The sequence below is a fragment of the Brachypodium distachyon genome, chromosome 1, assembly GCF_000005505.3.
Source record: "Brachypodium distachyon strain Bd21 chromosome 1, Brachypodium_distachyon_v3.0, whole genome shotgun sequence".
NCBI classification, from domain to species: Eukaryota; Viridiplantae; Streptophyta; class Magnoliopsida; order Poales; family Poaceae; genus Brachypodium; species Brachypodium distachyon.
In genome coordinates this window covers 19,368,097-19,380,370 of record NC_016131.3, presented here as the reverse complement: position 1 = coordinate 19,380,370, position 12,274 = coordinate 19,368,097, and the positions used below count along the sequence as shown (strand labels likewise).

General features: G+C 48.4%; 1 protein-coding gene across 1 annotated transcript; it reads right to left on the bottom strand.

Moving 5' to 3' along the window:
- Window positions 1-5,113: 5,113 nt before the first annotated feature.
- LOC100825357 (protein TIME FOR COFFEE) lies at window positions 5,114-12,274 on the bottom strand. Its single transcript, XM_010238372.3, has 12 exons — window positions 11,388-12,274; window positions 11,140-11,291; window positions 10,718-11,039; window positions 10,242-10,629; window positions 10,071-10,128; window positions 9,814-9,903; window positions 9,454-9,697; window positions 9,296-9,365; window positions 9,120-9,204; window positions 8,614-9,033; window positions 5,926-8,479; window positions 5,114-5,819 (listed from the first exon to the last, which is right to left on the bottom strand). The coding sequence occupies exons 1-12, from the start codon at window positions 11,899-11,901 to the stop codon at window positions 5,812-5,814; spliced, it is 4,905 nt and encodes a 1,634-aa protein (XP_010236674.1). The 5' UTR covers window positions 11,902-12,274; the 3' UTR covers window positions 5,114-5,811.

Here is a 12,274-nt window from a genome sequence, read left to right as displayed (position 1 = left end):
AATCAACTTTTCAATTTGGTGAAACCCTAAATCAAGATCTTCTCTTTCAATCCTCAAAGAATCAAGAGTGGGGAAGCACTAGGGAGCAAGATTTAGGAATTTGAAGCTCTTGTATTTGGGGGAGAGAGGAATAGCTCGGTGGAGAAGAAGTCTCGAGGTAGGGGACGACTCCTATTTAAAGGACGCCTCAAAATCTAACCGTTAAGTTCATTTCGCGCAGCCGGGTGGTAGAGAGGTAGCAGAGAGGTAGTATCACTCCGCTACCGCTTGAAGGCAGTAGCGTTTAGGTACGGTTCCGGTACTGGGGCGGTACTACCGCCCTGAAGACATTTAGCTGCACTGCCGCCCTGGAGACATTTAGGCACTAAATCCTTAGGCTAAGATTATGAGGTGGTCTCTCTCCCACTTAGGAAACGGCTTTATGTGGGTGCAAATATAGTAGATTTGTGTACGTGAAGTTGATTCACCCAAACCTTTCCCATGTGGACTCCCTCTTAATAGTACGGATTTCTTACGACTCAATATAAATAAAAAGCCATAAATCCTTCTATGCTTCTTTCCTTTTTGAGGACAACGAATCGTCTTGTGCAATTTGATCTCAAATCTGAAACACTCGAGCACATGGTTAGTCCACGAGTCATGTTGCCATTAACACCAAAACACTTAGAGATCGAAATGCCCTTTCACATGATGCTCAAGCAAAAACATGAAAACAATTGCGAACTTAAGTACTCCTTTCAACTCATTTGGTAGAAATGAAACGGAATCTAATTTTTGATAGGATTTTGTTTGGTTGAATTTGAATTCCAGATTCAAGAAATCATGTTTTTTGCCACATGGATTTGTAGAGTGAGAAACAATTTTAGAAAAATGATGGCTTTTAGAGAGTAGTTTAGGTTAGTTGTGCTGCGATTCCAAGGAATTGCAAATTGAATTCATGTAGCCACAGTTCCGTGCCAACAAAATAAGTTAGTTTTTAGAATTCAAAATGAACTCCACAATTCTAGCCACAATGATGGGTGTCAAAACGAGTTGTTAGTGGAATCATAAAGTTATCATGCTCAAACATTTAATTTCACAACACACTTTGCAATATGTCATGGCTAGGCTCATGGGGTATTTCTAGTCTATTGTATGTCGTTCTATAGGAAAAGCAGGGGTGTGGAACATGTCATGACTCTATTGACTAGGCCGAAGGAGCTGGCGGGCGTCCATCCGAGAACCATGCATGGTGGGCGGCCACGACTGCTGCAATCTATGGCTCAAAACGGGCTACAGGGCACCAGATCGAACGGGCGATGTGGGGAGGTAATGTTTTTTGCCTGACTATTGTACTTGATGTACCGGTTACGTGCTTCTTCTATTCTTAGATCTGGTTACTAGGGCCATGTAACATGATTTAAGATCTGAACATTTATATCTATGATACTAATTGCTTTTGCTCATAGCTGCAATTTACATTAGTTGTTGTATATCTGAATCCACGACCGGTCGGTGTCAGAACGGGATGTCAATGAAGAGAAATTTGTTTTGTGGGTTACATGTGTATACACTATAATTAATGTATTGCTTCAATGATCTTGAAACTGGATTGTCATAATTACCTTAAAATTAATCGTTATAACATGCATGGGTTGGACAATAGATGAGCACGCCACTACAATAAACCTAGAACATGAACTTGAAATTAATTTGAAAGTCTCATGGCATTGTGGCATGTTATAATTATCTATGCATATTTCCTAATATCCTCCTTATGCCTAATTTTTACTCTATTATTCCGCTCGCGTCGGGTTTTTCGCTCCTTACAATTACTGCAATTAAATCCATTACAACTACATCATCGCTTTTGTGCTAATAAATTCTTGCAAAGGTACTATTAAGTGCACGTGCAGTCAGGGGTAATAACTCAATTACTAGGGTCGTATTTTTATCCATTCGTTACAATCATATTGAATAATATTCTTAATTGAAATACTTTCCATCAAAGAAAACCTTAATCCCCTACAGTTGTGTGGTTCAACATCCCACTCCGCTTGGGATGAAATAAATCATTGACCAACATGTTTCACAACTATACTTAGGTTGGTGTTTAGGAGGAGACAACAAGTAGATTGTGTCCAATCAAATATATTAGCGAAATTTAGTTGTGCACAAACACTTGTTTGTTTTATTCAGTTTTGAAATGCCCAAATCGTAAACAGCTTATCAAAATCTACCGGTCTCATCCCTCCCTTGTGTCGTGTACCGGAAGTCTAAAAACATAGGGACGGTGGGCGTATCCCTCCTTCTATGGTGCACCGAAAGTATTAAAAACAGGAACTGTGGGCGTTTCCCTCCCTTCTATCGTGCAGTGAAAGTCTTAAAACACAGGGACGGTGGGCGTTTCCCTCCCTTATATCGTGCACCAGAAGTCTTAAATCACGGGACGGTGGGCTTTTCTTCCCTTGTATCGTGCGCCGAAAGTCTTAAATCATGGGACGGTTGTCTCCTAACTACAATTTCTGAATTGTTGGGGTCCACCTAACTTGTGTTACCTCCCACATGTGCTTCTTCCTCTCCTCTCAACACTTTAAATTGCTTCTCAATCAATCCTTGCTATCTTTAGTTTCCACTCTTGCCTTGGTTCCCTCCAGATTGCATATCTTCTCTCTTCCATGATTGTCAGTTCTTTGCTTCTTAGTCTTCCATGTCGTCAAATTCATCCTCTTGGATCACCTCCCCTCCAGCACGACTAGCGGCGAAGATCCAAAGGCAATTCTCAATCCAATGCTTTTAAAGTTGTGGATGCTCCAACGATGTTGTTCTCCGGCAATCTTGTTACCATCGTTGGTGTAGGCAAGTGACAAACTTCAAAGTTAGTTCTATAAGTAGAAGTTTAGTTTATTTTTAGATTCTTTCTAGATCTCGAGTAAAATCATTCGTGATCTAAGTTCTAGGAGGGGTTCTAGGAAATAGAGAAGATAGGGGAAGCAGGAGTACAAAAAGCAAGTGTTGAGGGTATAACGATTTTCGAGCATAAGGGTAAAATTCAATCACCATGCTTTTGGAGTTGTGGCGTATCCTACTCTATTTTTCTATATCCCCTCTTCCAGGAGTCTTACCGTCGTCGTTGGTGTATTCGACCTTAGTCACTGCCCTTGGTAAGTGAAAGACTTTAAATTCTAGTTCAGTAAGTTAAAACTTTGGTATCTTTAATATTCTTTTCAGATCCCCAGTACAAGCATGTGTGCTCTAAGTTTGGCATGGCGGTCTAGGAAATAGAGAACAGATGAGAAGCGAGAGTAGGAAAGTAGGTTGTTGAGGGTGCAACAATATTCGACCATAGGGGATGGTCGAGATGTGGATGGATCAATCTCCGCACTCTCATCCGCTCTTCCATTAGAACCACATCTAGTCCCCTATATTTCAGAACGATATTTTAGTTTATTCATGGAAAATGATGTATTACTTTTATAATGTACGCAAATCCTTGTGTTTTTTTTCACTTATAATACGCTCAAGTTGTAAAATGTTAATCAAACAAATATCCAATAGCTCTCGTCACTCCCTTATGCCGTGTACCGAAAGTCTTAAAACACACGGATGGCGAGCATCCATTACTATATCTGGGGTGACCCAAACTGTCTTCCTTCTCACACATATGTTTCTTCCTCTCCCTTAATAAACACATTAATTAGCTTCTACATTAGTCTATATCCTCTTTAGTTTGTGGTCCTCCCATAATTCCCACCAGATTGCATCTCTACCTTCTATCACGATTGCAGGTTAATTGACCATTTATCTTGTGTTTGTCATATTCCTCCTCATGGGCATCGCCGTTCCTCCCGCAGGATCATTAATGTAGACGCAAAGAGTTATGGCTGCTCCACCGCTACTGCTACCCCCTCCTCCACGAGTCCTGCCCGTTGTCGATGGTGTCATTCGTGCATATCAGAGCGGAGGGTTATTCTTGAGGTAAGTGGTAAATTTAGAAGTTCTGAATATATAAACAGGAATTTTAATTTCCTTTATATATAAACTTTTTAGGTCCAAAATGAAAGCTTGTGTGTTCTAAGTTTTAGGTTTAGAGGGAGGTGGAGATCTGCAAAATAGAGGATATAGGGAAGTGAGAGTAGGAAAAGCAAGTTATTGAGGGTGCACCGATGCTCGAACATAGGAATTGGTCGAGGCACGGATGCATCAACCTCTGAGAATGCTCTCACGTCCGTCCACTAGAATCCACACCACATTAGAACCTTTCCCAGAGTATTTCTCCCCCCTCATGATATCTCTGATCCCCCCCTCCCCACAACCGCAGGGAGGAGGGCACCGCCGAGCCACAGCATCCAACCATTCGGAGTTTTACTATTCCGACATCCAACATAAATAAATTTCCCAAAGTGACACCCCAACAACCAAGATCACCATTGGGGCTCCACTGTGCTAAGCCGCCATGGCTCGGGCACGGGTGATCTATCCCCAAAACCAAATGGGACAAACTAGCACCTCACGCCCTCGCAATCAAAGGCAAAGCATTTTTGGCAACTATGACAGGGACCAGCCCCCACCTGATGTGTGCACGCACAGGATATATACCGGGAGAAGAAGCCATGACCCCCAACCAGTTGGATGACGGATGAGTGCTTGCCGGAAAGGTCACACGGCGGCAATGCAATGCAATGCAAAAAAGCTAAGCTGGTGACTAGTAATCAGAAAAATCTAGCACGCGATTGATAAATCACGTGTCACCAACCAGGATCGGTGCATCTGGACAAAAGCTTCGGCCATGGAGTCCCCACTCAGATCAGCAAAATGTGATGTTCAAGCTTGCGTCAGGAAAAGCGAAGGCGCCTCTGCCCTGGCTGGTGTTTTCCTCAGATATGTATACTTTTCGACCTGCACTTTGAGTGGTCATCGGCGCAGACACGTGTGGCTCAGAAGTAGCTGCTTTCATGGAGTATCCATCAATCCATGTGAGATAGGCAGAAGAAGATAGCAGCAGCACTCGTCCGGTCCATCCAACGCAAGTTAACAAGATGGTGGGGTTGAGTGGAGTACTGGACTGCGCACCAGCGCTGCTGCACTTTCTGATGCGGGCATTACAGAGTCATCAGACAGGCCAGGCCAGAACTGAATTCTTAAGATTATCACTTGATTGATCCATTTCGCCTCCAAGGACAAATTACAACACACACCGAATGGCAGGTCATTGTCATTGCTAATTTGCTATGCTATGCTATGCAACCTCCCCAATCATGGATCATTACTTTGGGATACTACCCCCCTTACCCGAGTTGTTTTCTAGAACAACCCAAGCACAACTTTGCCTAACAAACATATATATAGATATATGGGAACAGAAAGGCAAGGAACACCAGAGCATCACAAAAGTTGCCTTGTCCTGCATTCTAATTAAATCTTCCTTCAGTTAAGAGAACAAAGAAAAGAACAAAAGCTAAAGAGAGCAGTTGGGGGTGAAGGGAAGGAAGAAATTCAGAGGGAGGCCAGCTTTTGACATCCTTGCATAAAACTGCAAAAACGAGATCCTATGCACCCCGAAGCTTTCCACCATGGGAGGATGACCTACTACACAGAAGTATCACTCCCATCAACCAATTCCAGATACTTGATATAGCCAGCATTCCTGCTATTGACAGACGGAATGGGCGCATCATCCTCTTCGACAACGGACTGGCTCTTGCAGCAGTGGCTGTCGTCGCGACTGCTGCTTGCTTCCACGCAAGGAGGTGAGCAGTCTTTCAGCGCTTTCTCCAGAATTAGCAGTTAGCTTGACGGTTCAGATTAGCATTCTAGCATCCAGAAGACCATTTACTTGCCTGCCAACACATATGCTTTATGTTAGGTGAAAGAACTAAGTTATATGGTTAAATAGAACAAAACTCTTCTGCTCCTATAGGGAAAATAAAGATGTAGGTCCATTACCAGCAGCAGGTTTCTGATCACTTGTAGGCTTTACAGGCATCGGCATTGCCCCAAAAGACAACTGTGCCGCTGACATGTGAGAGTGAGGCGAGCCACTCGCAGATTGGCCTGCAGTTGTAAGGTGCATAAAACTGCCAGGAGTAGGGTGAAGTGTCTTCATGGTATTGCTGGCAGCAGCTGCAGCGAGAGCCTTTCCGGCATCAGCTGGAATCGCAGCTGTGGACATTGACATGGAACCAGAAGAGAGGGAGAGCATTGCAGACGAAGCAGAATTCTGCTGGTGAGGAGAATGCTGCTGCGCCTTCTCAGACGAACGCTTTTGGTAGAGACCACCACCAACACCAGAATTTACATGAGGACCTTGTGGTGCGTATGTATTGGAGATGAAGAAGTGACCTTGTGGAAACGGCTGCTGTTTCAATGAGGGTACATGTGACTGCTGCTTACTGCTTGAATTAGCCATGTTCGGCTGCTGGCCAAGGATTGATGGCATAGGCATACTGCTGTAATGATTTGTAGGGGTTGACTTGGATCCAGAAGTCGAAGCCGAGTTCTTAGCTGACTGCTGTTGAGGTGATGACAATTGGACACCCGGTTGGCCACCCTTTGCACTTCCAGAAGCGGGTGGGCTACCAGTACTTTTTGAGACTGAATTCGATGGCGAACCAGAAGCAACAGGAGCATTCGAAGATCGAGACAGATCTCCTGCTCCTCCAGTAGAGAGATTAGCAAGAGAAGGTCCCATCTTTGATGAACTCATGCTTAGAGAGCTCTGTGATGGATGATTAGGACTGGAGAGAGCCTGTAGAGCTTTTGCTTGTTGTTGCTGATGCAGACCACCGTTCTTCATCATGATCAAATTAGATGGCGGTGATGCAGCAGTGACAGATGCAGCTGCAGGTGGGGCTGACACTCTCATTGACGATCCCTTCAACTGAGGTGATTGACCAGGAACTCCACCTTGGGCAGCACTTGATGGATACATTAAGTTCTGAAAGTTTGTTACATTCAGACGATCCGAGTATCCGCCAGCATTACTAGGTGCAGCAGACCTGGGGCGAGAGTTCGCCTGGTGATGTTGAAACAATTGCTGCTGCTGCTGCTGCTGCTTCTGAAGCTGAAGCATATTTTGTTGCTGCTGCTGTTGTTGCTGTTGCTGCTGCTGCTGAAGTTGTTGCTGCTGGTGCTGCTGCTGGAGTTGCTGCTGCTGGTGATGGTGTTGTTGTTGCTGCTGGAGGTGTTGCTGATGCTGGTGTTGCTGCTGCTGCTGCTGCTGAGAAATGATTGGCATGGATTGGGCTGCAGCTGATGAAGTTGCTGGAGTAGAAGCACCAGCAGATTTGCTACCTAAACCAAAGGCATTTGAAGATTCTGCCCCAATAAGGCTCAAAGTGCGGGAGCTCTCATTATTGCTGCCACTGAGGAAAGGGTGCATAAACGACTTGTTTTCTGGCCTGGAAAAGGAAAGAGCATGCTGCTGTGGATCTCCCGGGTACTTTGCAGACGCTGATTTCTTCCTCTCACTATCTCCAGCACTAGGCGTAGAAGATGAATCTGCAGCAGCAGATTTAGCTTCTGCAGTGATCTGATGCTGGGCCTTGTGCTGTGCAGCCTGAAGAGATTGGGCTGCAGCAAAATTGAGCTGAGGGTAACCATGCCTGCCTGCTTCTTGATGACTCTGGAAGAGTGCATGGTTCTGGGCCAATGAAGAGAAGTCAAGACCAGTTGGTGCAGATCCAGGAGCACCAATGGAACCATATGGCATCACATTCACATAAGGCTGAGATGAAGCTAGATCAATTCGTACACCCTGGCCCCGACTCGTCGCTGGCTGCTGCTGCTGCTGGTGGTGGTGATCATTCGATTTCTTTTCACTCTGATTGCCAGCAGCTGGCATCAATTGAAAATTCGGAAGATGGACTGGAACAGCAAAATTAGGCTGATGGTGTGATGACTTGTCATCACTAGATTGGCCATCTTGCAGAGTCTTATCTGTATCCTGGCGGTGAGCAAGGCCATGCAGTAGAACAGGACGATGGTTGCCACTAGTATAGCTCTGGGAATTGCTGGCAACAGCTGCAGCAGCAGCATTTGCATTCGGTGCATATCCCAGTAACCCTTGAGATTGTTGTGACTGATGCTTCTGAGAGGAAGTAGACAAGCTTGGCATTGGGTTCTTCGGATGATTTTGTTGCTGCGCACCCTGCTGCTGTGGTGGGTGTAACATATGAGAGTACACATGCCCATTGAAAAATGGTACGCCTGGGCCTGGTGGTGCCATGCCTCGATACGACGGAGGTCCTCCGGCAACCTGGAATGGGTAGCTATTCTGTAAGATAGCTAAGAACTGGGCATCAGGTGCCTGCAGGTTCGCAAAGCTCAAGTTCAAGGCCGGGGCACCAGGGTGTGCTGCTGAAGTGTGGGCGTTGGCAGACGGCGGCATCACATTACTGAGTCCAGAAGATTTTGCATCTCCCATTCGATTGGCTGCAGTTGCAGCAGCCACTGCTGCAGCATGTTGCTGGTTGAATGGAAAGATGAATGCTGGCCCTTGCTGTAACAAACAAAGGTACATGGGCAGTTTTATCAGGAGAAAGAATACTGAAAAAGCCATAAGAAATAATAGTAATAATCCGCAAAAAAAATAGTAATAAACGTAAAAACTGTAAATATCAACCATAAACATACCATCATGTTTGGCATGGGGGAGGACTGCTGCGTTTCATGAGCTGGATTTTGCTTCCTTTGGTTTGACTCAGCAACAGCAGCACTGCTGGATGCTACCTTATCCTTCGACAGGATCCCTTGGAATGGAGCGGCTGCCATTGAAGGAGCCTTAGTTTCTTGCACTGGGGCGTGGGCCCTGACAGGGTAGCTCCCCTGCATTGGGTTCACCATAAGGGATGCAGCCTCTGCGGGTGGCACAACGCCCATGTTGAATGGTCCTCTTGGACCAAAGAATGGCGCGGATCTTGCCGCAGCAGCTGTTGGGGGCCAGAAAGAGTTCATCTTTGAAAGTCGCTGGTTGTATTGGATCTGCTGCGCGATGTAACAATGTGTAGCGCAGCGCTTGGGGCGGACAGGAGCCGGAGGAAGCAATGCAGCATGCTGCAATGTAAAAGACCATTAGACTTGGAAAAGTAAGTCACTCAAAAATATATAGAACCGCACCATTCCTGAAGTGAAAAACAAACCTGTAATCCAGCAGAAGTCCCCGGCTTGACCTCCATAGGATGATGAAGCCCAGGAGCCGATAGTCCCGGAACCGGACCAAGGTAACTGCCAAGACAGGAGACATCATGCTTGAGATTACACATACCTCAGGGAGCAAGAGTGCATGAAACACATCCAACAGCAAAAGAAAACTCACCCAAAAGGTGGGAAACTCCCCATCCAGCCACCAACAGCCATTGGCATTGGTGGCGAAACAGCAGGTAGAGCTGCCAGAACAGAAAATTCCCAAATTAAGAAAGAATGACAATTTGAAAAACCAGAAACAAAATAGGCAGGACACGGTGAAACTCTTACGGGATTTTTCATGCTTTAAATCGGACTTCGTGGATTTGTGCTGCTGCTGCAATGGTGGCTGCCGTCGCTCGGATGGCGAATTTTCGTCACCGAGGCTGGGCTTCTCCAAATCCAGCTGCAGCGTGAGCTTCTTTGGAGCGAGCTCATCTGCCGGAGTCCTCTGTACCCTATCTTCCTCCAGGTTGATCTCCAGCCCTCTCCGAGTCCTCGCGCCATCATTCTTTTCTGAATTTCCCCGCCCGACCTGAGATTGGACCAAAAGATGAACAATAAAAAGACAAATCAGAATCCGAACATCCAGTGCTCCAGCTGATGAGATCAATCAAAGGAATATGGTGAAACTGAAGCGAGAGCACCCACCATGTCCATCTCAGCATCCAATCCCTTCTTATCCGCATCAGGGTCGGAAGCGCCATCTCTATCAGGAGATAGCTTCCCAGGAGGGGGAGCCTAGGAGAACAGAGAGAGGTGGTAAAGGTAAGAAAAAAGAGCTAAAAAGAAAACAAGAAAGCAAATCAACAGTTGCGGCAAAAACTGTCGTTTTCAATCTTTGCCCAACAAATTCCGCGAGACCAATTCAACCACACATACAGAGACACAAGAAAGCATATACCCACCATGAGATCAATGGAAAACTTTAACTTTTCTTGCCGAGCGCCATCAGATGCCAGCTCACTGGGAAACAATAATTCAAACAAAATTGTGAATATACTAATCAGATCGGCACAATCCAAAGGCAATAATGGTTATCACAACACCAATAATATAAAAAAATCCAAATGGCCCACCTCCTTGTCGCGGTGGTGGCTTCACCATTTCTGGACTCGGAGCCAAGCGGCGGCGCCGCCTCGCCCTCCGGCTTGCCTGGTGCCGCGGCCGGCTCAGCCCTGCTCTCCGGCCTGTGATCCCGTCGATCTGATTCGCCGGCCCGCAGCTCTGGATCTCTGCTTCTGGGGTCCTCCCTCTTCTCTGGCTCCCGGGAAGTCTCAGGCTGGGCAGCGGCTGTGGTGCTGCCGCCACTGTCGGCCACAGCCGACACCGACGCCTTTCCATCTGATCTCGTTGGAGGAAGCGTCTCCGGCCTAGAAGATGGTTCTGCCGAGTCCGGTTTCGCTGGGCTCGCCGGACGGTTTTCGATGTCGTACTTGAGGAGACGCGGTCGCTTCCTCTTTGGCGCTGCAAAAGCAGTAAAAGTTCATTAGACCAACAAAACCAAAATTAGCAACAAAAATCTCTGAGAACTCAGAATTGAAGAGGTGCCCACCTGCAGCGATAAGGGAGGATGAATCTGACGGCCGGACGGCAGAAGAAGATGGAGCCGGCGAGGAGTTCCCGGATTTGGGCTCCGAGGCGTCCCTTGGCTCCGGCTTGTGGTTGGAGTTCTCCTGCTTGGATGGGGCAGGGAACTGCCGAGTCAAACCAAATAGCACCTCGGCGACCTCGATCTCCTCCTGAATGAACGATGGCGACTTGGTAATCTTTGCTGGCGGCGGCTGAGGGGCTGCCGAAGGTGCTGAGGCCGGCGTCGGCCGCTGCTTCGGTACTGTACCAGAACCGCCGCTGCTACCACCGCCACCAACGGATTTCTGAGAGGCACAAGGCACGGCAGAGAAAACATCAGCAATAGAAAGAAAAAAAATCAGCAATCAGCGAATTATGCGGATTAGGTCCGTCTTAGGAACTTACCAGCTTTTTCCGAATAGGGGCGGTGGCCGATGCGGAAGCTGGCGAGATCGGCCTTGAAGAAGGCCGCTGGATCTGCGAACTGTCTCCAGCGCCGCCTCCGCCGTTTCCACCACCGGGGGCTGTCCACTCATGCGAAGACCTCTTCGTAGAAGCTGCCGAGAACACAACAAAGAGCGGCAAGATTAGGCAAGAGAACACAACCGACAGAAGCTGCGAGGCAGAAAAATTCCATCCTTCAAGGTGCATACCTGAGCGGGCCTTCCTCGGAACTGGCACGCCGATCATTTCGTCGGCAGCCTTCCACACGATGGGGCTCTTCGGATTGGAGCCCCCCTTCCGCTGCATCTGCGACTGGCCATGGTGGTGGTGGTTGTTGTTGTGGTAACCGCCACCGCCGCTGCTGCCGCTGCTGTGGTGGTGCCCTCCGCCGCTGGGCTGCGGTGGAGACGGCGGAGGCGCGGTGCTCGGCGACCGCCGCTGCACGGGCGGGTACCTCGGCGCGGACGCCGCGAGCTCCTCGTCGGCGTCATCGTCGTCGTCGCCGAGGCTCTCGTCGGAGGTGTCGTCGCCGTCGTCCCGCCCGCCGCCGGTGCCGTTGAGCATCATCCGCTCGCCCCGCCTCCTCTCGGAGCGAGGCGAGTCCCTGGGGCCCCCGCCGTTGCCGCTCCCGCCGCCGTTGCTCCTGAGGCGCCTCCGCGGCGGAGGCGGCGGCCCTCCGGCCATGGACACGCCGGCTCTCCTGGCTTCCCGGATCCGCTCCATCTCAGATCTGAGGCATGCGGCTCCGATCTCCCGCCTCCGCACCGCCCCCCCTCGCCGGCGCCCGGCAAGGCAACAACACAAACACCAACCCGGCGCAGATCCACGCACCACCCACCTCCACAAATCGAACCCTCAACAAATCCCCGCAGAGAGAAAGACCACCTCTCGGAGAGACTTGTGCCCTCGCTCTTCTCCCCTAGGAGAGAAGGGCCGCTCTGCGCAGGAGCTCGCTATCTATGCTACTACTCCTACTGCTCCCCTCTCTCTCGGCTCCTCCCCCCCTAGCCAAGGCTCTTCTCTCTCTCTCTCTTTCTCTCAGGAAGGACGTCTCGGCCTCTTCCCTCTCCGTCTGGCTCGCTTTCTAGGCGCCCCC